The sequence below is a fragment of the Falco biarmicus genome, chromosome 4, assembly GCF_023638135.1.
Source record: "Falco biarmicus isolate bFalBia1 chromosome 4, bFalBia1.pri, whole genome shotgun sequence".
In the NCBI taxonomy this organism is placed as follows: domain Eukaryota; kingdom Metazoa; phylum Chordata; class Aves; order Falconiformes; family Falconidae; genus Falco; species Falco biarmicus.
This window is the reverse complement of record NC_079291.1, coordinates 15,022,414-15,047,101: the sequence shown is the minus strand read 5'-3', so window position 1 is coordinate 15,047,101 and position 24,688 is coordinate 15,022,414. Positions and strand designations below refer to the sequence as shown.

At 40.6% G+C, this 24,688-nt stretch overlaps 1 protein-coding gene across 5 annotated transcripts in view; it reads left to right on the top strand.

Moving 5' to 3' along the window:
- TRAK1 (trafficking kinesin protein 1) overlaps window positions 1-24,688 on the top strand; it is a 140,923-nt gene that overhangs the window by 54,664 nt on the left and 61,571 nt on the right. For all 5 annotated transcript variants that reach the window (XM_056334474.1, XM_056334473.1, XM_056334476.1 and 2 more), the window contains exon 3: window positions 11,975-12,169. In XM_056334474.1, coding sequence (XP_056190449.1) covers window positions 11,975-12,169 — 195 coding nt within the window. The remainder of the gene's footprint in view (window positions 1-11,974; window positions 12,170-24,688) is intronic.

The following is a 24,688-nucleotide window of genomic DNA, read 5'->3' as shown; positions in this document are numbered from 1 at the left end:
AAACAGAGCTTCTGTTCTTTCCACCAGCTGTTACCACTCTTCATTCCTCATGGCAACATCAAGCAGTTTTGATGACTGACTGATCCTACAGATAGCTGGTGTAATTCTGACCATTTTTTTTTTTTTTTCTGTAGTCAGTTGATTTGACAAGGCATGCCTAGGGCCTGTGGAATTTCCATTCCAGTCACCTGTGGTCATGTGTCGTGTCTGTCTGTGCCCCGCCGAGGTGCATGTTTTTGTTTGGAAGGCTGAATTTCTATTCCTTCTGTTCCAAGCCTGACAAAGCATGACTGCCCCAACGTAACTCCTTAAGATTTTGCTAATACAGGTTGTTACTAGACTGCTTTACTCCTGTCATGCAGGAGATGGGAAAATACTGTATCCATGGCCGTCCTGTTTTGGGTGCATGAGATACCATCAGACCTTGCATAGTTGCTAATCTGAGGCAGTTGAACAGGGTGCTGTGGTTGTTTGGTACCTGTTAAAGGCTGGGTGGTTGTCCTCTAAGTTACAAAAGTATTGATAAAATAATAACAGTTTTGAATTGCTTCTCTCTATCTGAACCTCTTTGAGTTCTGTTATGGTTAGCTTTCTCTTTTAGTGGTTGTTCCCTACACAGCAAAAACTTGCTCTAGCACTTTATGCTTTTTCAGCTCCTGTTTTGGGATACTTTTGTGGTTTTTCTTGGTTTCATTGATATGAGAGAAAAGGTCTAAGATGGTGTTTGGTGGAGCTGGAATTCAAATAAAGAACATAAGAAATGCTCTCCTGGGTTGGACCACCTGGTTCACAACTGTGTTCCTGACTCCAGCAGCAGCAGCAGATGCTGGGTATGGAAAGTACGTGCTCAGCCACTCTTAGCAGCATGTTCTCAGCGTAAGTACCCCATCTAGCAGAACTGTTGTACTAGGGATATAGACACTACATCCCTGCCTAGCTCTTATAGTGTCTATTTGGTGTTGGACCCTGTCCATGACTTTAAAACCTTTCTGAATCTGCTGATTGTGTTACCGTGGTAGTTCATGGCTTTTATTGGCTGTGTGCAGTGGTACTTATACCAGTCTTGCACTGGTTGCTGTCAGTATGTGTTGTTGTTATGTAGGATGTAGTGAATGTCAGGTTTTTTATTCCCCTTATGTTTTTATCTTTGTGATATTTGAAAAATCTCCATCGCTTTCACACCCTGGCCTGCTCCTTTCCCAGCTTTCTTAGTCTGTCCTTTAAGCAAAACTTCAAGCATGTCAGCTCTTACCTCAGTCCTTTTACTTTGCTGTTGCTGTCACTAGTCCCATACTGTAAGTTGGATCTAGTTTTGGTCTCTTCTCCCTCTTCTTTCCTGACCCTTCCTGTAAGCAGTTATTGCTAAATTCTGAGCACTCTTTCTTTCTCTAAGTCACGCAAAAAATGCTTATCCTATTAACATGAGATAACTCTCTCAGCATGAGTGGAACTGTTCTGTGGCGCTGACTTTAGTTCTGTCTAGCATACTCTACCAAAATGATCATACTCTCTGTGCCTGCTGCATCATTGCATCTGTTTGAATTTTCTGGCTGGCTTTTGGTGGATTCTCATTCAACTTCATGCAGCTTCTCCTACCCCTCCCTTCCCCACCACCCTGGCTTCCTGTCAGTTGTTTTCCAGCTCTTGCTCTTTGCCAACAACTTGTTCTTTTTCCTGATTCCTCTCCTGTGACAGGCTGTTAATGCTACTACCTCTTAGTCTGTATCCCAGACACACTTTTTTTTTTTCTTTCAAGGATGATGTTTTTGTGCTTTGGTGGGGTTGGTTTGTTTATTTGTTTTTTCCCCAAGCAGAGTTGTGGGCTACTGCTATGCTCCTTATGCAGCCCTCCTACTTATACTCCTCCTCCTAGTAGGAGGATACATGGGTTTTAGTGTAAACTGTCAATTCTAGAGTCACTGTGAAAGCAACCACAGGAATTACTGAAATCCAGTGTGACTTATTAAATTTGTTTCTAGATTTTCCCTTATTTTGGGAAGCACTTGTCATTGCTAAATATTGACTTCATTTGAGGTAGGGATGTGTGAGAACAGTAAGTGTTCGTCAGTGTTCTGTGTTCTTTGGAGAAACAACTCTTGAAAGCAAGTACTTGGTAGATTTTTTTGGGAGGTGGTTTTTTTTTTCCCATTGTGGTGCACTTGAGTAGTAATGGAAGACTAAAAAGCTACATTTGGTTATTGGCGTATTACGGAATACAAGTATTTTGACATATTTAAATTTGCCTCCATAACATGCTGAGTGCAGCTTTATCTTTCTCCCTCAATGTACATGTATGTGTCCATCCCAAAACAAAAAAAAAAATCCTTTTAAAGTCAACAACTGTAAAAACCAAGCTACACAAGGATTAATTCTTATGTTTGGTTGTGATTCTAAAGCTTCATTGACATCCATTGTTCAGGGGCTAGCACATTTTGTAGCTGGGCTGAACAACAAGCAAAGGCAGGACAATTGCTTTTCAGGGTTTTCCGTACTCAGTGATTTATCAATGTGTTTTTGAGACGTTCTCAGTCTGTCTTGGAAGCTGGAAGATCCTAATGGTTAATGGATGTGTTTATTCTTTCTGCTGCTGAACAGTGCGTTGCCAGCATGCATTTGACACATGAATAGCTTTTGTTCTTGCTCTAAAAGAATAGCCATGGTGGTGGAGTTTCCTTTTATTTTCTGTTTAATGTAAAAATAAAAGCATGAGTATGGCTGCATTTATCTACAAAGAAAAACGTCTCCATACTGAAGCAAAGCTCACTTAAATTTATGGCATAATGTACAGTAGGGGGTCTAATAGTTTAATGGTCTCTCATCACCCAGATCTGTCTCACCTTTTGTACCCAGTAGGAATGTGTGTGTAGGATGAAATCAAAGCAGGGAGACATTAACCTAGTAAACAATGATATTTCTCACATTGGAATCACGCTTCCCAATAGTTTGATCTTTGTTAGCTTTGACGTTCCCAGCTTTATCCCAGGCTTTATTTGGTGTGTTTGACTAAGCCAAGTTTTCTTCCAGCTTATTTCTTCAATATGCTTTCAGCTGCCAAATTTAAGTAGTTTCCTACCAAGGAAGGTTACATGGTGGAAACAGTGCTTTATTCTCCCAAGTATGCAGATGTAGGCTGAGTCCAGTGACCTATATGGGAAGACAGTTCCATGGGTTGTGCACCCACAGACAGGTTTGGCCGGTGCCTGGTGTGGCAGAACTGAAGGAACAGCATTTTATTTTTTTTTTTCTTCCACTTCAGCTGGCAGCCTGGTCAATGTAATGATTTTTTCCCTCACAACAGTATTCTTTTGGATAATATTGAATGATCTGATCCTTCATACCTATTCTACTTGGTAGCAAAGGAAGAACTGTGATTATGTTCTGTGCAGCTTTCTCACCCTTGCATAAATCCTTTAAAACTTTTTGAGGAGAAGAGACTTCTTCCCAGTAATGAAGCTGGATTTGTTCAGAGGAAAGGCGATGGGAGTCGGTGTGGGGAAGAAAAGCAAAGTCTTGGAAGTCTTTTTCCTTCCTACTGCTATTCTTGCTCTTATAAATGCATGTTTGTATGAATTAAAATATCAAATGGCAGACAACTGAAGTGACGCATGGTATTATATAGATAATATGGTGAGAATCCCTGTTAGTGCTTCATTCTTCTCCATGGGCTGGACTTACCATCCAGAATTCCTTTGCCGTGATTCACTGTGCCCACTTGGCTACCACAGCTAGCTGCCTTTCCTGTGGTGCCCCACCTGCGCAAGGTGGGAAGGCCAGTTGAGATCTGTGCGTGCAAGAGAGGAAGCGCTGTGGGCAGTACTGAGTTACAGGCCAGCTGAAACCTTGCTGTGGCAGCCCAGAATGGGAATACCCGAGGTTAGCATGGCGTCTTTTCTTTTCCCATGGAAGACTGGATTTTGTGCAGTGTTTTCCATGTTTAGAGGCAGAAGAACCACTACTTAAACAACTTTGATTAAAGGTGTGGCAGGACTTGGAATTCCAAAATTGTGTCATGCCAGTCAAGTTACAGAAGTTGCCATGGGCTGTTTGCGGAATCTTGATTTTTAAGGGTATGAGACAGCATTCTTGTTGAAAAGCTTTTGCTCCAGCAGTTTGACTTTGCAGCCAGCATTGAGACTTCAGATATGTAGGATGCTAAGGCTGTCTTTCCCTTTGGGCAAGTCAGTGAGTTGAAAGGGTGGTGAGTTTTCTTTTTATTAGAAGTAATTTTTTGCCCTACAATCTGATCACACACTTATTAAAACACACATATTGTGTATATGCAGTCCTGAGTTCAGCAGTAGTATTTATAAGACTTCAGTATAATTAGCCACATTGTGGGCATCCTGGAACTGAAATTAAATAGGGATATGGTGGGTTCTGGTATTTTGCCTATTGCAGGTACATGTGTAGAGTAACTGTTAAATAATGTTCCAAAAATACTTGTAATTCTGGACCCCAGTTAGTACATAATGCCAGTGTGTGGGTGGGGGCCTGGAGAGCTCAGATAATGGATGACTACAGGCTATATTTCTCTGTTCAGTAGACTAGCTAGCAGCCTGATTGTGGAGTTGAAGCTTCTCATTTACCCTTTGGCTTTTCATTTTTATGTAGAACTCTTCACAAGGGCAATGCCTAGTTCACACCTCTCCATTATTGTCTAAATGGACAGAAAACATTGGGAAAATGAGGCTATTGAGTTGCTTCAAACAGCAAGTACCTGTTGGAAAAGCATTTAGAGAAAGACCTTCTCTCTTGCTTCCTTCCCTGGGATATGATTAGGCTTTAGGCTTGTGGTTTGCTGAGAAAGGCAAAACCTAATGTAGTCATGGTTTCTTGGCTGCTTGCCAAGCTAGGTTAGGAGACTTTTCTCAGAAGGAGTTTCCAGAATTTTCTCAGCCCAATGGAATGGGATGACTTTTCACATTATGGAGTTGCATATTTTTTTCACTATTTTAAAGATGAGGGAGATACTGAATACACTGACAATTTTAAACAGGGCACTTCCTGCTTAAAAACTGCTCTTGTGTGACAGTACATGTACTACAGAATTTTGTGTAATTTTACATACAGGGATACAAAATTTGTCCAGTGCTTGCTGATCCTCGGTTTCTAGTAAGGCTTTCAGACTTTCTCAGTTTGTTTATGCATCACATGAAGTAAAAATCATGAATGTATTATGCATCAAAATATGCATCAAAAATGAAGTAAAAAAAAAGATTCACTAATATTTAGCACAGAATAACCTCAAGCTGATGAACTCTAATTTCTTGCATTACATGTGGCTGGACTTTAGCCTCCATGTGGCAGAGCTGTTCTGCAGAGAACCTTGCCTTCACTTAACTAGTAGGGAGCCAGCACGGGAATTGATCCTTTCAGGTACTGTGTGCTTTTTTCCCCCGATATAAATTGTTATGTATTGACCAGCCATTTTCGAAGGTTTTTTTCCCCCCAAGTCTCTCTGTTTTAAACTTCAGAGAGCTAAATGTCAAGGCTAAGTGTAATATGTGTGTGGGAAATGGGATGGAGCTGAAAAGCAGACAGCGAGGAATAGGTGGCTTCATGGAGTAGTAGACTTCTTCATTCCTCCTTTACTCAGAGAGTTTCTTTGTTTCTCTCATCTATTTTTGTTACTGTGCTCTTACCTACTTCTGTTTCCTCAACTGCCTCAAAAGGTTGGGACACGTTACGATGCCTTAATTCTGTTACGGGAAATGAAAGAATTTGCCCAAGAGTGACAACAGAGACCGGTTTGGTTTGGTTTGTTTTTTTAAGGAGAGGGTTATTTAGCCCACACCAGGAAGGGGCAGGCTGAGCACCAGCTGCTGGGTGGTGATGCAGTGGAGTCTCCTGGAAGATGGTCAGCGTGGGTGGGTGACACAACCTGATCACCAAAGCTTGTGTTTTGAGAGTTGCTGAGCAGCCTGGCAGTTGCCCATGGCCACACCTGGAGCGTAGTTGTGCTGAACACACCGCTTCTGTGCAGCAGTGGTTTGTTTCCCTTTTCTCAGAGGAGGCTCTTCAGGGTAGCACAGCTGCCTTGAGCCATTTGCAAGGTGTTGGCCTCCGTCCGGGCCATGACTCTGGCGCACGGTGCTCTGAGAATGACGCTGTCTCTGGGTAGTTATGTTGTGATCTTCCTTGTCTTGACTTGACTTGTGTGTTCTGGCCTGGCCCGTCTTGAGCACAAACCTGACCCTAACGTGGTGCATGGCAGGGTTGAGTTGATGAGAAATTGTTCTGCTCCTTTTGCAGCAAGGGGCTGTGAAGGAGAAACGGGCTGCCGATGCCATTTGGGTTTAGGGTCTCGGGTAATAAGGCGCTTCTTGCGCCAGGTGGCAGCATCCGCTGCCAGCAGGTTTTAACCTTGAAAGGGGACCCCGTGCTTGGAAACAAACCGATAAAACCATAAAGATCGAGCTTGGTTAGGACCGGAATTTGGAGAGGACGAAACTAAATATTTTATGTCCATGCAATGACTGTACTGATAAGCTGTGTTGTATTGTGTTTCTAAAAACTCCTGCAGATACCAGGATTTTAGATTTGTAGAGTTTCTTTTCTCTGTGTATGTGTTTTGTGTACATTGTAGGGATTTTCTTTTGCTTGTCGTCCCCCTTCCTCTTTTTCTTTTTTTCTGAATTTGTCACTACTTTTTATGTGAAGTTGATGCTGAAATTGAATAGGTGGTCCTTTACTGATCCAGCTAGGTTTAATTTTGACACTCGGATATGGCTATTCAGCCACAGCTGAAAACAAGTGAGACACACAAGCCTGGTAGGGAATGGAGTTTCAGAGGTGAGCTGCTCTAGGTGACCATGTTGTTTGGAATGTGATCTTCAAATGTGGCTGCCTGTGGTTCATGTTGAACTTCACTTGAGTTGGCGATTAGTTCAATCGAGGCTGAATTGCTGGGTCATGAGGTGCTGGCATAGTTCTACCCGTCCAAACAGCATGACAGCTAAATGTATATTTAACACTGTATGGGAAGTGACCTAATGCATTGCACGGCTGCATGAGTGCAAGATGAAAACGACAGTGGGTGGCAGCACCCTACACAATGCCACATGATCTGTGTGATGTTATGTGCACAGAGGGGGACTGGCAGTCCTTGAGGTGCCCTTTCAGTACAGTCAGCTCCTCTTGTTTTAGACCTTTCACTCCATTTTCTGTTTGATCAGCACCTTGCTCACTTGTCAGCAGAGGAGTGGTGTAAGTGTACACCAAAAATAAGCTGTTATCATCATGTGGTTGTCCTAAAAACTATGCCTCTTCCCACCCCAAAAATAAATTAAAAAATATTAAAAAATTACCCTCGCTTCAATCTCCACAATGAAAAGTTAATTTACTATGCTTAGGGCATTCTGTATGGATAGAGGTGTTGGCTTCTGGAGAAAGCGAACTGACAAAATAGTCTAAGGTATCCAGATCAGCAAGTCTAATAAAAATTCCTCTAAGGAAATGTAAGCAACATGAAACAACCAGTGAAACTTTAGTGGCTGTCTTTAAGTTGGGCGGGAGGTGGCGGAAAAATTGAAGTCCAGAGAAGTGAAAATATGCCAATCAGTCAAAACCCAATGTATGAAAAGACATGGAACTAGCTAATAAGTATTCCATGGCTAACTATTGAGATAGGAATAGAAAAATCCAGGACACTCAGCTGAAGTGTTCTGACCAGTTTTGTCATCTTTACTGAAAGAGAAGATTACAGTCTGAAGCCACAAAATAATCAGCACAGAAGTCTTTCAAAGAACTCGATTATTTGAACATCTCATTTAGAAAACATAGCGAGGATGAGGAAAAATAATGTAAAAAAATCCTGCAAAGCAGACCGACTAACTTTATTTCTGGAGGAACAAGGGCATAGAGAAACATATTTTTGCACTGGAATAGGTGAGGTGAGGTGTTTGTGCATGTGCTGCATGTAAGCTGAGAAGACAGCAAAGCAGTGGAATGTGTTACTCGCAAAAAAAAGTGTGGAAAAAAATTACCAATTTTTTCTTGTTTATATATAATTATTTCTGTACAGTGGTGAAAGCTGCAGAGTTCTGCAAATCTTTCTTCCTAACTTTTCTTTCAAAAGTGGAACCTGGAATGACCCACGCTTTAGCAAGAATCATGAGTTCATAATTCATTTAGCTATTTAAGTTAGTTGCAATTTGCTTGTAGAAGTTCCTGTTTGCTAAGGATGTCCAGAAAACTGCAAGTTTAAAATTGCTTAGGCTACAAAGAACAAAATCCTTAACAAAGCAACTTAAAAGGATATGTCAATTATATTTTGTTGTATCATTTTTCATTAATCTTCAATTAATTGTCTTAAGCTTATAGTCTTAAGCTTAAGTTATATTTAACTCAGTAAAATGAAGGTACCACTTAGGACAAGAGGAAGTGCAACAGTTTTGTTTGTTGGACATCGGTTAACTTAATCATAAACCACAAATGATGCCTTAGATGTTCTTAGTAGAGAAGTTATTTATCTTAGTTGTTTTGCAGTTTTAATCAGAAATAGTAATAAAAAGTATCTAGAAGCACAGTCAGGGTCTTTATAAAAATAAGACTGGTATTTTGGGATCAGGGATGGCGTTAGTCTGCGTACCTTCTCATAACAAGTGCCTGCACCTCAGAAAAAGTAAGGGAGGAAAAGTGAAGGGGAAGGCTGTGTAATTGTACTGAGAATATTGCTGTGATTTAAATGGTGAACTAAGGTTTAGTCACACACAAGTGTAATCACAGTGTCCTGTTTTTCCAAATAGGCAATTACATCAGACCCTGCTCCTATTTCCTGTTGGTATACTGATTTTAAAATTGCAATAGAAGTTAATGACAATAGCGTCATAATGAGTTGCCTTTCCAGTTACTCGTTAATATCTTTTCCAGTTGTTAGGCCTTTTGAATTGCTCACAAACACTCAGAATTTATTATATGGTAAAGTAGAAAAATTGTCTTGGTTGACTTGTATTCCATGTTAATTTTTATTTCTTTGCTTTCTGTCCTTTATGTTCCAGTGGATTTCTTCTCCACAATAAAACTGTATGGGTTTCCTTTGTGTGTGTGCATGTGTGGTTTTCTTTCCTCCTCAAATTTTATTGGTAACTTCTTTTGCATTCCATTTTTTGTTACTTTTTGTGATACAGCAAACCAGTTTGCTTCTGTGCACAGTTACTTGCCTGCAACTTTCTCTTTTCATCTATAAAGTCAGTTAAATTCTTTTGAAATACTAATTAAAAGCAGAAAGACACTAAAGGTTTGAACTTTCTCAAATTTTTTATTTCCTTGTTTCCAAGAAGACCACTTCAGTCAGGCTGTGTAGACTCTTACCAGTTTTTCACAAGAGGAGAACGAATAACATTTCAGACATGTGCACACACGCCAACAACCCCAATGAAAAAACAACCCCATATTCTTGACAGTGAGAGCAATTAGGTAATCTAGAGATAAATATATTTTAAAATATATATATTTGTGTATGCGTGCACACAAATGTCTCTGCTTGTTTAGCTGACATCAGTGGGTGGTGTTTAGAAGATCAGCTGGCTTTTCTGAACTCAGATGGTTGCAGGCAACTCAGATGGGTTTTGTCAGCAGTTAAAAAGGTAGCCAGGGAGGAAGAAAGGTTTGTAGTTAGAGGTTTGCTCTTGGCTTTTAAAACCTGAGAAATGGGTCTTGTTTCTCTGTGTAAGCTAGTAATTCTCCAAGGGGGCTGCAAGGACTTTTTAAAATGATGTGTGCAGGCTGACACTTGTATTGCATGGACTCCATAAAAATAGCATTGCTGCACGTGTGGGTACCTAATCCTACTGACTTTTGCACATCCAATTCTGCAGTGATGTTTGGAGAACACTTAGAGATGTACAAGTTAGCAGAATGGCCAGGATGAAAGCAGAGGAGAATACTTTCTGATAGGTAATAGCAGACTCCTCGAGTCATAAGGTATGATGCAACTTTCCCAGATGAATTTTAGTTGTAATCAATAAAGGGTATAGGCAGGAAATTAACAGTATGATTTCATCTTTGTATCTGCTGCCCTGTTGTCTGATAGAATAGTAACATTCTTGCTGTCTTTAGTGCTTGGGATGATGCTTATGACAATGCGATTTCTGGATTAGGAAGATTAAAAAAGAAGAGGTAATTGGTGGCTTATAGAAAAGTATGTGTTACTTCCCCATTCCCCTCTCCTCCTCCTCCCCTGGCAGAGGTGAGTTTCACTTGCAACTGTACATCAGTCCTGTGATAATGAGTTTCTCCCTTATGAAAACAGGTGTCATTGTCAGGGAACAGCAAGAGCAGGGCTGCCTTACCGCCTTGCCGGCAGCTGAGTGTGACCACGGGGAGGGAAGGGCAGGATCCTTGTTGGCAGAGCCCAGTCTCTTTTGTTCCTGAGTAAACTGACTCTCTGGTGATCATCAGGCAAATGTCAGGTACCGAGCTGGTCTGTAGTCAATCCAGGAAGGCCAGGCAATGAGTCGGTCTCGGTGGGGGACAGAGCTGGGCACAGACCTCCCCAGCAGTGCTGCACAGGGGAAGACAGGGGGGCTTGGGTTTAAATGGGGCACCTGGGCCACTGGGCAGAGGGTGCTGCGTGGGGTCCTGACAAGCCTGGTCAGAGCAATAAAGGCCAACGGGTGCACTCAGGGCCTTCGTGGTCTTTGTTATTTACTGTGGTGTGAGTTGTAGCAACAGGTGCAAGAGTTAGGGCACTGGTTAAAGATGGAGCTGCATTGCACAGCATGTGAGCAGCCTTCCTCAGTGCTTGCCCTTCCAAAATAGGCTTAGATAGCTCTTTCTTATTTTAAGGGGTGGGTGAGGGTGGGTAGTGGTGTTCTTTTCTTTTTGTCCTGGCATGGAAATGGGTAGATTGATGCACTAAGTATTGATGGAAAATGAACCACGTGTTGCTCTGTTTCTTAATAGTTATTTAGTAAGACACTGTAGTTAATTTTATATGGTGATTAAGATGTATATTTAAAATTATCGTGCCTTTTTTGGGTATTGACACAGAGACACACAAAATTCTTCATTATGGAATAATATAGGTTGGAAGGTACCTCTGGAGGTTATCTGTTCTGACTTAGATCAGGTCTTTTAAAGAGAGTGCTCTTGGCCTCATGTAGATGAGTAGCCAGTCTTTCCGAAGATGGCAAATTTCCTAGCCTCTGCACCCCTGTTCCCATGTTTGACCATCCTCATGCTGTAGAAGTTTTTATGTTGGAGTTTTAGTGTTAAAACTTCTCGGCTGCCTCTTGTCCTGAATTTCAATCTCTAACTTTAATTGCATCATAGTTGTAGTTGTTGATGGTTGTTGGTATCTGTTTTTAAAACTGTGTGCAAACTTGATATACTTGTGAACACAAGGGACTGATGTCACAAAATACAGGTCGAGATAGTGTCAAAAGGTGCCCTAAAAGTTCTTGCAGCCAACTTTACCAATGCATCTTAGGTGTCAACAGTGACCCTGTTTGCTATTGCAATCCTGGATTTTTCTTGAGAAAAATCTGCCAGTAGCAAAGGCAAAAAAAGTAGTGGTACTGAACTATGGTCAAAGACCAAGTTAAGGAGGTATGTAAAGCTTGCAAGCTAAAAATATGTGAAGTAGAACATGAAAAATGAAAATCCCTATATGCACTAATTCTTTATCCACACCCTGGTTGTAATTACCCTGTCTTGGTCAAAGCTCACTTGCTCTTTACTCTCCCCCTGCCCATCTGCTCCCCTCCGCAGCCCTCTGCTTCAATAGAAGAGTCCCTTCTTCTAGAGGTTGGGCTTTTTTGTCCCTGAGAGCGTGCCTTTGTATTTTCTGCTAGTAAATACGTTATTTGGGGATAATTTGTACTAGTTGTAACTTCTAAACAGATTAGTGTCTAGCTGTTCTTTACATGTAGAAGAATCTTGGCGATATCAAAACAAACTGACATCTTTCTAGCTTGTATGTATGGTACTCAATTTAAGGTAGCTAACAGAGATTGTCGTCTTTCTCTTACAGATGTGTGCAATAGTACCAATCTTCCTGAAGTTGAAATCATCAGTCTACTGGAAGAGCAGCTGCCTCATTATAAGCTAAGAGCAGATACAATCTATGGTTATGACCACGACGACTGGCTTCATACACCTCTCATTTCTCCTGATGTGAATATTGACTTAACAACTGAGCAAATAGAAGAGACCTTGAAATACTTCCGTAAGTCAAAACTTCAGAAATTATACTGGGGAACAAATAAAATAGTGCTATCTTTGTTATTTTCTCCAAAGTATCTGTGCAATTCTGTTACGACTGTGAAAGCAAGAGAGCTGTCTGTGATTTATTGCTTTGGTCTTCAAGTTTGTGGTAGATAGAAAACAAAGGAAACATTTAATCAGGAACAGCAGTTGCATTTGTAATTTTTGTGTGCTTCTCTTCACGTTAGCAAATATTGATGAAACAGAAATACTTCTTTTTGCTTGTGATCTCTCTGGCAAGAGACTGAAATTTATCTATCTGTACAACATAGAAAGCTGAGACAAATATGTTTCCATATTTGCTTTTTTTGACTATATTCTCTGACACATTGCAACGTTGTCTGATGGTACTGTGTGCCAGCATCACGGCATGACATCAAATAATTTTCTGCAGCTTAAACTTGCAGGAAAAACTTGTCAAGAACCAAACTGAGCAATTGGTTAAGATGGTTTGTGCCTTTGTCCTTTTGTTCGTATTCATACTGTTTGACAAAAAGGTACCTTCTGTGCCTGAAGGGCAAGTGTGCAGAGTTGTGACCTTCTTGGGTTTTCATTCTTTTGTTTGAGCCTGTAGATGTTTTTATCGTGGTGAATAGATTCATGTCTCTCTGGGTTCTTCCACTGTGGGTATTGACTTTGCTATACAATTAGAGAAGAATTCAGCCACTAGTTGCAGATTAATAGAGTAGTTTATGATTAAATGAATCTTTCCCCACCCCACCCCCCTATGATTTCAACATGGAAATGCAATTGTGTTGCTCTTCTGAATATGTTGCACATTAAAATAGTGTGCAGAGCATCGAGCCAATAGGTACTATGATAACGATATGGTAGTTAAGACTTAACCAGTAGTGGAGTTACAGATGTTACAGTAGCTGACAGATTTAGATATACTTACTGAGGCACTGTGCAGCAAAGAGGTGAGTTACAGGGCTCAATACAAACCTTTGCAAAGATGGCTTCATTGCATTTTGAAGCACCTGGACAATTCCCTTTATAAGGAGACAGGCTGGTAAGGAAAAGCATTAAGAATATGAAGAACTGAGTTTCTGACTTTTAATGCTTCAATAGAAAACATTAAGTATTTCACTAGAGAGCTTAGATATGCTCTTCACCTCCCTCCAGTCAGTGGGAAGGGGGAGGAGGCAAGCTGAAGCTGATCTGTGGAATCGGTTGTACTACAACTCCTCCCTTTGTATCAGTCCGTTAGTGCTGTTATAATGATGGCAGAAGTTGGCTTAATGAAATGTTTTGAAATGCCAGGTTTCCAAAGTCTTTAGTAACTGGATTGGTCCTGTCTCACAAATCAGATTGTCTGTGTGGGTGGACTGTTGCAGTAACCATGGAGAGATGTTTTGCTAGTGGAGCAAGGAAGTAAAAAATCCATGTGGAAGCATCCTAATTCTCCCAGCAGAGTTGCTGGCAGGGCATGTCCCTTGCAATGGTGCATGGCTGTTGGAGATGGATACAAAACAAAGCTATGTACAACAGAGGAATGGGGTAGCGGTAGCTGCCTGGAACTGTGAGTAGTTAAACAATTTATCCAGTTTCCAGCTTACAAGCACGATGACTGCAACTTTACCATGTTGCTGTGATTGAACATTTCAGCCAATCAACTGGCTTGAACGAAAAAAAATAGAGTGTAATTCCTGCCACAGCGTATGTTTTCTCCTTTTATTGGGAAATAACTGCTTAAAGAAGAGGAACGAAGCAAGGAGAACTTCCATCAATAAAAGTTTAGTCCTTAATATTTATATGCAGGTACTTGTGTATAGATAGTAATTTAAGACGTTTAAACAAATTTGGATTGCGTCTTCGACCGATACCCTGGAAACTGAGATCTCTGACTTTACCCTTGTTCGGTTTTTGTGGACAAGCCATATAATGCATCTATACATGAGAATGCAAGATCAGAAAACTTTGGCATGTTTGGAAATCATGGGACTGATTATAAACATTGGTTTATGAAAAAAATAATTGTCAAAATAAAAATATTAAATGAGTTGGCAGAAAAGTCCTGTGAGTTATACATCAATTTGGAGAGTGTTTTCCAGGTTGTAGCTGCTTGCACAATGACTCATTTTCAGTGCAGCAATTAAGGCACTCCTTCTCTACCAGTTTAAGTTGTTTAAAAACCTCGGGAAGGGGGTAAGCAAATATGTAACTTGTCTTTTAGAAAGTTTTAGTATAATCTTACAAATTTACACTTATTTTCAAAATGGTATCCTTTGTGGTCTGAGATTTCTATGGATCTAGTTAAATAAACAAAAATGAAATTTCAAAATCACAGTTTTCATTAACTGAAGGAAGAACTCATCTATTTTTGCAGCAGCACAAAAGGATTTGCTGCAAAATAAAAACTTTTATCAGAACTAAATGTGCTACACACAGATTTTTGTTATACCTTCTTCAAACATCTTAGAGATACTCAAGATAATTAAAATAATACTGATGCTGTAACTTGAGCTGGTGCAGAATATTTTTAGGTGTGAAATTAAGTCTTTGCTTATTGTTCCTGGTGGTGTAGTGTCGATGAGCTTTGAAACCAGGATGTTACATGAATAAATGACCAGGTTGTAGAGGAAGGGGTATGTTGTGGCTTTATTTGGGAGATGTTGACACACAGAAATACTGGACAGCGAGAAGGATGTTTGGACATGTTTTAATATATGTAAATATGGTGCAATGTTAATACATATAAGTATGATGTCTTTTGTAAGGCTTCCTGTTACATAGGGAGAGAGCTTATCGGGAAGAGCAACATTTCATAACCTCTCACCACACCAGTTAAAAGTGTAACTACGTGGGTTGGAAATAGTCTGAATGGTAACTCAACAGTGACAGTCTTGCGCTGTAACTCATTGCTTTAATGATGTTCGGGTACCTACTGTGAACAACTGGAATTAGGGAAGGGGAACACTTCTGTTTTTCCGGTGGTTGTAATTGCACTCCTACTCCTCCATCCAAGTGCAGTGGAGGTTGATTTTTGGGGGGTGGTAATTTAGAGCAGCTTTTTTCCTTCCTTCTGCTGTAGGTTTTGAATGCGTTTGTGACCAGTTACCATATTCAGTGACTCTTTAACCTCTCTTGATTGTGATCCCTGTCTTCAGCTCTGGTTCAACTAATTATGTAAGTTTTGAACTAGATGGATGTCTGAACGTTTGAACCTCAGTACTGAATTACTTAAAAATAATTTGAGGTCCACAGAAGTAGGAGAGTGGGGTGTTCTAGATGTATGTATATATTTATATATAAATATACAAACATGTGGTTTTGTATGCATAAATAATAAATATCTAGTATATGTGTATTGAAGTACAATTGGATTTGTAGGTATCCTTTTGAAAGAACTTTAAAATACAGTGACCAGATCTTAAATCTCTACTGAAAATTAAAATAATTCCTCAAGTGCATTTTTAGTTAAGTCTTGTAAAGTGAATAAATAGCTTTTAAACTGTACTATCATCTTCATTTGTTCCTGTTTTAGAATGGCAACATGGAAGGCAGAAAACTTGCTTGTCAAAAAGGTTATATAAAAAGCTCTAACTGATTTGCAACCCCAAACCCAAATTTAAAACTGCATTCAGAAAACAGTGCTCTCAAGGACTATCTTAGAGAACTGCACTTCCAAATAATTTGTTTGCTGTTTAAAATGTCATTTTTATGAGTTACAGTACATGATTTCTGTATTGAGCATATGCACTTACATGTTCACATATACCCATTGCACATTTTATTATTTGTTTATAATTTGTTCTCATTATCCACCTTTTCTATAAACCAGACTTGTTAAGAGGGAACTTGTGATACTGCATACCTTTTTGTGATTTTTCTGAATAATACCTTTATATTTAATAAGAGAGGCTCTGTCGTGGTTCAGATAGATTCAGGTGTCTCTAAAGACCATTATTTGTGAAAGAATCGAAATTAATTGTAGTGACAGTATTCTCTAGTTGGAGTTAATCTGTGTTTGCATTTGCTCCCAGGAGAGAATCCATGGGAAATATAATTTCTAGGAGTGATTCAGCATATAAGGTAACTGGCAGCTGCATTGCTGCCCTTTGCAGTAGAAGCACTGAAATGATTGAGTTTTCTGAATAGCTGATGGGTGTTGGAGTGGTGTAGTCAAGCTTTTAAAGTATACAGATGCATTTTCATTTAGTTAAAAAGCAGATTAGCTAGTAGTGCTCACACACGCTTGTTTCACACTGACTGCACAGGTACCGTTTCAAGGGACAGAGGGGGCTGTGTTTTATGTTTATCATAGGAAGCATATCACAAGAGAACACTTGGATGTAGGGAAACAATAATTTTTGAGTGAAAATGACATATTAGACCCTACTGTAAAGGATGCATGGAGTACAGCTGTTCTCAAAAGTAACTTGATAATCACAAAATGCCATCTGTTCTAGTATTGTTATTTCTCCTTAAAATATGAAAATAAGCATTGATCATGTACTAAAAGGTAAACACAAGGGTGGATGGATAAAGAGCGAGCTTCAATGCAAAGATAAGAGTAGGAAGTGACTGTGGTCTGGGTGGGTTTTCAGTAAAATTAAGTATCTTTTGCAGCTTGTGTATAATAAGAAACTATACATTAAACTGCTTTGATTACTGAGTTCCAGACTAGCAAGACTTGTCATATGAAAGTCTATACAGAGCAAGTATTTGTGCTATTCTTGTACGCCTGAGTGCTATATGCCAGTGATGTGTATTTAATACTGACTCTATTTTGGTTCGCCGGTCTGCTGAACTTGTTCTGCTTGATCTTCTGACCATGTGTAGTGGTTACAACTGAGTCAAGATATGACCTATGAAAATAAAAAAGCAATGAGATTTGAGTGATGTGGATGTGTGTGTGCATATGGTGACTTCAGTAATTACTGAAAACCTAGGTTGTCTGTTGAGCACCTCTCTGTTCTCTGTCAGTAAAACAAACTTACAAACTGGTTTTTCTTAGTATTTTTTTAATAGCCCTGTTCTCATAGGCTTATACAGATGTGTAAATTGTGATACAAGGTAAATCCAGTAATAATGCTGCAGAGCTATGTGAGCTAAAATCACTTTTTCAGTGCCACCTTCATATTTCTTAAATTCTTTGTGATACTTGGATGATATTTTAGTCTTTACAATTGCAAAGCATTGAGTTCTGAAAAAACATTAATTGTTGCTTTTGTGATATTTTACAGTAATGAGGACTGTTCTGTCATTATTAGTAGAACCCTGAGTCTTCATACTCTTTTCACTGAAGAAAGAAAACTTTGTTTAAGTAAAAATGTCTACAACCTTATGCTGAGTCTAGTAATGGTCTGCCATTTCCAGCAAGGTGTTATACTGCCTGAACTCCTTTTAACAGAATGAAGGATGTGCATCAGAAGATACAACACGAGCAGTGGTGATCTCGCCTAATGTAAATTGAGTTGATTTCTCTGTAGTGGAAAAGAAGACTATGCGCCAGAGGAATGTTTGGATCCTTTGTCTTAAATCTTCCTCCACAACCTACATCAAAACTTTTAGGCCAAATACTGATTACAGCTGGCTATGTCATTCCTACGGGATTCCTTTTAGACAACTCGCTGATTTTGATTGGAATTCAGATGACTTTACAACAGAAGTTATGCTTTGAATTTTAAAACCTAGCTTTTGACTTTTAATAGTATTCTCTTAAGCTTCATGAAGATTACATACTGAATATTGTCATTGTAACTGTTCGGTATGAATATGCGAGGTTTGAAATCTGAGCAATAAAGAAGGGCATTTGATTCCTGAATGACTTATGAAGAATGTCCTTGCAATTTCTGGACTACATGCTAAGATTAATGCTGGTTTATAACCAGCTGGTGGAAATGTGATGAGTTTCCTTCTGTGTTGATCCATGCAGGATAACAGTCAACAGTGACCCTTAGCTATACTGCCGTGGCTTGTTAGAGCAGATTTTCTGTCTTCCTGTTCCTTTTTGTTTTTGAGATCCTGAGTTCAGTCCCCAACCGCAAAGGCCAGCAGTCACAGAATCTGCTGAGCAGTGTCATTTGAGCATGGACACAAGGCTACTTAGACCTCCTTTTCAGCTAATTTTTGAGGATATTGGTGGTGGAAAGAGGAATATTTAAATATCCAAGCGTTTTAATTTTTTAGCAACTTTTGGGGGGAACTTAAGCTATAACCTGGGAATAGGCAATCTAGAGAATTAGTTCTTAAAATTTAATATATATAATAAAATGAAATGAAAATTCCCAACAATGGCAGTTGGGAAATGGAGTCTTCACACTTGGATGAAGATAACTTTTGGGAGGAGCTGAACAGTGTATTAGTGCTGTAGCTGTTCTTTTACATTCTGAAATTCCAAAGCACATCTTTTTCATTTTCTTTATATGCTTCAGACAGAAGGCTGAGCCAGCCCCTACAAAATTAACAAAATAAAGCTGATCTGACCTAAAGCATAATCAAATAAATCAAATGTTACCTCACCAGTCTCATTAAACTCTGGAGGCGGAGTGCCTTTTAAGGCAGTTTAAAATAAAGCTGCACAAATATATGATACAGCAAAGTGATGCTCCATCTCCCCGCCCCCAGCTTAGGGCACGCTTTCAGCTGGCGGCTGGGGAGAGGTCTGTAAGAGCCAGGCCTAGGGCACAGCTTTCCAGGCACAGCCACCAGACACAGCAGCTTGCCTGAGTCTGGGTTCTGCCTTGGCAGCTTATGAGGACAGGGCCCAGGATCATCTGGGAACCCTCTGAGATACTTGAGGGTGCCTGCTGCTGCCCAAGGTATGTGGAGCCACGGGGATATGGGCCCGAGGAACTGTCAGGTGCCCTTGATCCAGGGGTGCTCGGAGCCTTCATTGCAGCTGCTGCTGGTTAGGGATGGTCAGTCACCCTTTTAGGTGGTGCTTGGGAGAGCCCTAGGTGGCAGCCAGGCCCGGAGTGCAGCTAGCATGCAGCGCTTTGTGTGGAAGGTGCAAAGAAGGGGCCCTCATTGAGTGATGAACAGCCTAAACTTTCAGGTATGGTGGCGTTGTGCCACAGGGTGCATTCCACAGGTTTTGGACCACCTGTCCCTGCCAGGGCAGATACTGGAACCCAGACAGAACTTCAGATGGTGGATGCAGCCCTGCAAGTCCCAGGCTGCTGGGAGTGCCTGGGGCCTCTCCCTGAGGTAGGGAGAGATGGCCGCCTTTTACACAGGAGGCTTGCTGCAGGTGAAGAGCTATCTCCAGGCAGAGAAGCTGAGAGGAATTCAGCAGGCTGCGCAGCATTAGGGGGGTTGAGAGACCTAGACAGGATCCCCGAGGAGCTGCTGAGACACTCCAGAGAAGTGACTCCAGGGACCTTGATGAGCTGGAGAGGTGAGTCAGTAAGAGCTTGTGCAAGTCAGCAGAGGGAGGTGCCAAGTCCTGCATCTGGGGAGGAGCAACGCCATGCACGGTGTGTGCCTGGCTGGAAGGCAGCCTTGCAGAAAAGGGCCTGGTGGACATCAAGTGGAACATGAGCCAGCAACATGCCCGTGCTGCAAAGGCGGCTAATGGTATCTTGTATTAGGAGGAGTGTTGCTAGCAGGTGGAGGGAGGTGACTGTTCCTCTCTACTTGGTACTGGTGGGGTCACACCTGGAGTGCTGGGTCCGGTTCTGGGCTCCCTGATTCTGTATTCCTTCAGTGTAATGCAACTTGCATTCCTTTCCTCTCCCAGGAAGCTGCAATCATGACTGTCAGCGGCTTTTTTCACCTCCTTGTTAGAAAAATAGGTCATAACCATGCTGCTGTAATATTTTAGTCTATCCAATCAAGAGTGATGTTAAGCTCAACAAATATTCTTGTTGTCTCCAGGAGAAATATAACAACAGAAATCAGAGATTGTAGTTTACATTATTTCTAAATGGTGAACAGTTTACAAATTTGATTCTTTAAAGCTTTATTCTTCGTTTGCTTTATGCTGGATAGGGGTGTATTCTCTTAAATGTCTGTTTCTCGCTGTCATGGTCTCATTTAGAGCATTTGAGTATGCCCAGTGATACCTTAATTAACCTGTGCAGCTGGTTTTGCAGGTAGGTTGCTGAAGACCATATCTATTTTGATTTTATACACGTGCAAATATAGTACTCCTCAGTAATAATTTGGGGGAAGGGAGAAATAATCTTCTCATGTGGAAAATAGGTTTTTGTCCTTAAGTAACTTCATTTCATCTGTCTGCCCATGTCTCATGTTAAATCATTTTGTTTCAGTGGGAGAAGTTAGATTCTTCTCTGCATCAGAAGGGTCTTTTGTCTACCAGGTGAGGTCAGTGTTTAAACACCCTTATGGTGTTGGAAGGGACCAGCTCTGTCCCATCGGCAGGAAGTACTAGTACCATTTTGAAGCCCTGAATAGCAATTCCATTTTGACAAAGGAGAGTTGATCAAATCTGAAGCACCCATTTTTCTAAATACCAATTCTGAAAGCTGCTGATAACAATGCTTTTCACTGCTCTGGTTCCACTTTTCAGATTGAGCAAGCCACAGTGACATCTTGCTAAGCAAAATAACTATAGTGGAGGAGTCTCTGTCTAAAGTTGCAGAGTTGTTGCTCTGACTAAGTGTGCAAGTCACAGAATGACTGCTGTTCAACTGTTCTTTTAGAAGGTGAAACACCAGTAACTCTTCACTTCAGTAAATGAGATTCCAGTTTAGAAAGAACAGCATGCCAGCCTGTCCTTGAAAATCATTTGGACTTGTAAATATGCTTGCTTTCCTTTCTAATGTTCTTTAACTTACTTGTTTTTTAAAGTCAGTTAAAAATGTCAATTTGCAAAGTAAGTATTATGGCAACCCTGACTGTTAACAATATGCATTGCATAGTGATGGTCTGTACAGCTGCTCCTCTGATGGAAAGGGCTCCAGGTGATGTTAATGGACAACTTTATCCTGAGTGGTGGCAACTGTAGAAAATAATGAAAGGATATGGTGTTTAATTATCTGAACATCCTGATGTGATGCTGCAGCCAAAAGAAGAAATGTGACCCAGAGTTAATCAAATGGGAGGTAATGCACTGTTGCAGCTGTCAGGGAAATACTCCATCCAGCTCTGGTGTTCAGTTTCAGAGGATCCTCCTGGAACTGGAAAAGGTTTGGAGGAGAAAGCTGAGAATGACCAAGCATGGGAACTCATGATTTATAGTGACATAGTTTGCAGTGACACTCTTTGTATACTTTATTTGCTAGCAGAGATGACTTGCTGCTGCTTTGCACCCTTGCAACATGGTTCGCTGCATCCTCGAGTGTTCTCCTCCAACTTTCTTGAGAGGCCATGTTTATAAATGAGGTAGTTGCAATTACCTTAGTCAAAAATTCTCTTCAAACAAGGGAAAGGAATTGTGTGAATTTTGTAGCCTGGTTAATTTAGGCAGATCAGTGTTAACCTATGGTATGGATTTATTCTAGCAAAAAGGAAGGAGGAGAGGGCTTAAAAGCTTTTTCAAGCCAACTTTTCTGCTTAATAAAACCCCTTTGTAACTGCAAACTTGAGGAGTGCTCAGTCTAGGTGATCACAGTTGGCTACCAGAATTTTTTATCAGTCTGCATATTTTGCTCTGTGGAGAACAAGTAAAAGTGGTGGGTTTTTGTTTGTTTGCTTGCTTTGAAATTAACCATAGAAAAAATGGAGCAAAATCTAGCAGCTGGAAGAGAATGTTGAATGCATGTGAACAACTGTATTTAGCTTTGGAATAGGAAAAAGCAGATTCCTTTTAGTCACAAATCTATTATCTGAAATCTTTCTTAACCTTAAGTTTTATATGAATGTTTAGGTAAGTAAAAAAAACACATAAAAATCTCAGAAATAGTGTTGTAATATGGAGATGTGAATACACAGAGGTTCAATGTTGGTAGAAGCAGTCTAAAGAAAAATGTGTTCTGATAAGTTTTACATAAGGTGAATCTGGTTTATAGCTGTAGGAAGGAAAAGTAGGGCTGCAGAGGCTGAAAGTAGGTTCTGCAAGGATGCAACTGATTTGTCAGCCTGGTCAGACTTTCATGTTGACAACTTGACAACCCTTCCAGCTCCCACTTTATGAAGCTACACTTTCTTATATAATTGAAGGGATGCTTGCATGTGGATATCTGGATATGTAGTATTCTGTCTGTCAAGGGTTTCTGTTTTCATGCTGGGAAGGCCATACACTTATCCCATATTTCCAAGTCTCTTGAGGAGTTCTGAAGTCATTTGACCACACAAGTGATTTTCTTCACAGAAGAAGAATGCCTTTCTGCATTATACCAATGTTTCCAATCAAATCTGTAGAAAAATATCATTAAAATGAACAAGAAGCCCCAAACCCCCACCTTGAGCTGTTTCTATCCCGTCTCATTGGAAAGGGGGGGTGTGTGCCGGGGGGAAGACAGTAAGATGAAAATTCTGTCGTGTTGAAGATTTCCTTTGTTTAAAATGTCAGGAATTAAAAAGGAGAGAGTCCCTGCAGCAATTTAAGCTTGTAGCCAGTGTTTGTATTTTAAATGCTTGTTTAATAGCATTACCAGACTGAAATTACCTTTTGGACAAAAATAATACAAGTGGAACAAATAGCTTATATGCAGAGCAATTGAGTTAATGTTGCCATAGGAACCTTTATTTTTCTCTGACAGTATTTTAACAGTGTAGCCTTAATTGCGTTTAATAGCGTGTGCAGTTCTTGCAGAATTTCAGTTATGCATACTCACAAGGCAAGACTGAGCTAGGGCTGGATTGCCTTGTCACGTTCCTGTTTCAAGATGGCACATTGTGACGGCAGAATGATCACATTTGGCAAAAAAGGTTGCGCTATTTGAAATGTGATTTGTTTAAAGATAATTTGTATGACTTTGTCCAAAGGCTTTCAGTGGCTTTTATATAATCCTTTGTGACTTACCTACTTGAAGTTCATGTATGCTTATTGTGTTGCTTTCACATCAGTATTGGGTGTAACAAAAATCTGATCAGCAAAATAAAGCCAAAAATAACACAGTCTCTGTCAAAATGCAAATAAGTTTTGTTTTTCAGACCCTTGTTATTTCAGTGTGCCTCTAGATTTCAAGAGGTAAGGTTAGCTTGATGCAAAAGCATTGTAACAGGGGGAGCCTCTGTGGGGAAATCATTATGATCTCTGCGCTTTTCATGTACAAGGGTAGAAGTTAAGAAGACGTTAAGATTTCCTGACCTGTGGTGGGTACAGAGGGGCAAAAGCTGTGGCAGCCAGAGCTCAGATGCAGACTGTTCAATTCTTGTTGACTTTGCATTTTGGTATCCTGTAAATGAGGGAGAAGCGCCAGTAAATATGGCAGTGCCTTGGTTAAGGGTGTGCTTCTTAGCTTTGAATTAGCCACCCAAGAATCACAGTGCTTCCAGCCTAGAGCAGGTTGACTGACTTCATTTGGGTATTACACCAACTCAGTTGACCACCAGTAATAACTGAAGTACCAACATTAGACCTCTTCATCTGGAGACTGACTGCAGGAGAGCTGCAGGCCTTGGCCCCAGGTGCCTAATGCTGGCCTATGAAGGAGAACAGACAGGGTCCTAAGAGTAAATAAAGTTGGACAAAACCAGTGGTTTAGAAACATGGGCTTCAATTTGCTGCCCAGCCAAGAACATCTCACAGGGGCAAGGGGGAACTGTATTTGCGGAAGAGCTCTAGCACTTCCAGTCTCTATGAAGCTTTGAAGTTCACAGTGGTCTGAAACCATGTGCCCTTGTTCCTACTGCCTAGGAAGTTAAAAATGAGTGTTTTGTATAATGAAAAAAGTTCAAAGATCTTAGTCAGTGGCAATTAAAAAAATTAAGTAAATGGGTGGAGGCCCTTGAACTACAAAATCACAGAAGAGCAGAATGGTTGAGCGTGGAAGTGACCTCTGCAAGTCATCTGGTCCAATCCTCCTGCTCAAAGAGTGTCCCCTAAGCAGGCTGTGACAGTGCTCAGTCACCCTTCTATTTAAAAAAAAAAAAAAAAAAAAAACAACAAACCAACCACAAATTCTTATGTGCAGCATGACCCACCTGTGTTTCAGTTTGTGCTAGATGCCTCTGGGCATCACTGAAAAGAGCCTGCATCTGTCATCTTTGCAGCCTCTGTTCAGATATTTATACACATTGGTAAGATCCCCCTGAGCGCTCTCATCTCCTGGCTGAACAGTCCCAGCTCCCTCAGCCTTTCCTCATAGGAGAGATGCTTTGATTCCTTGGCCTTTGTGGCCCTTTGCTGGACTCTGCCTCCAGTAGCTCCATCTCTCTCTTAACACTGGGGAACCCTAACCAGACATAGTACCCCAGGTGTGGCCTCACCGGTGCTGAGTAGAGGGGAATCTTGTGCATATTGCCAAATAGGTTACAATATTGTAGGATGAACACAGGGATTTCTACACCCCGACACACAGACACCCTGACACACCCCGACTTAGAAACATGTTATTTTCCAGTGGAAGTAATGTGCCTGCAAACAAAGGTGTATTTGAGTTTGGCTGTCACCTGGAACTTTGGA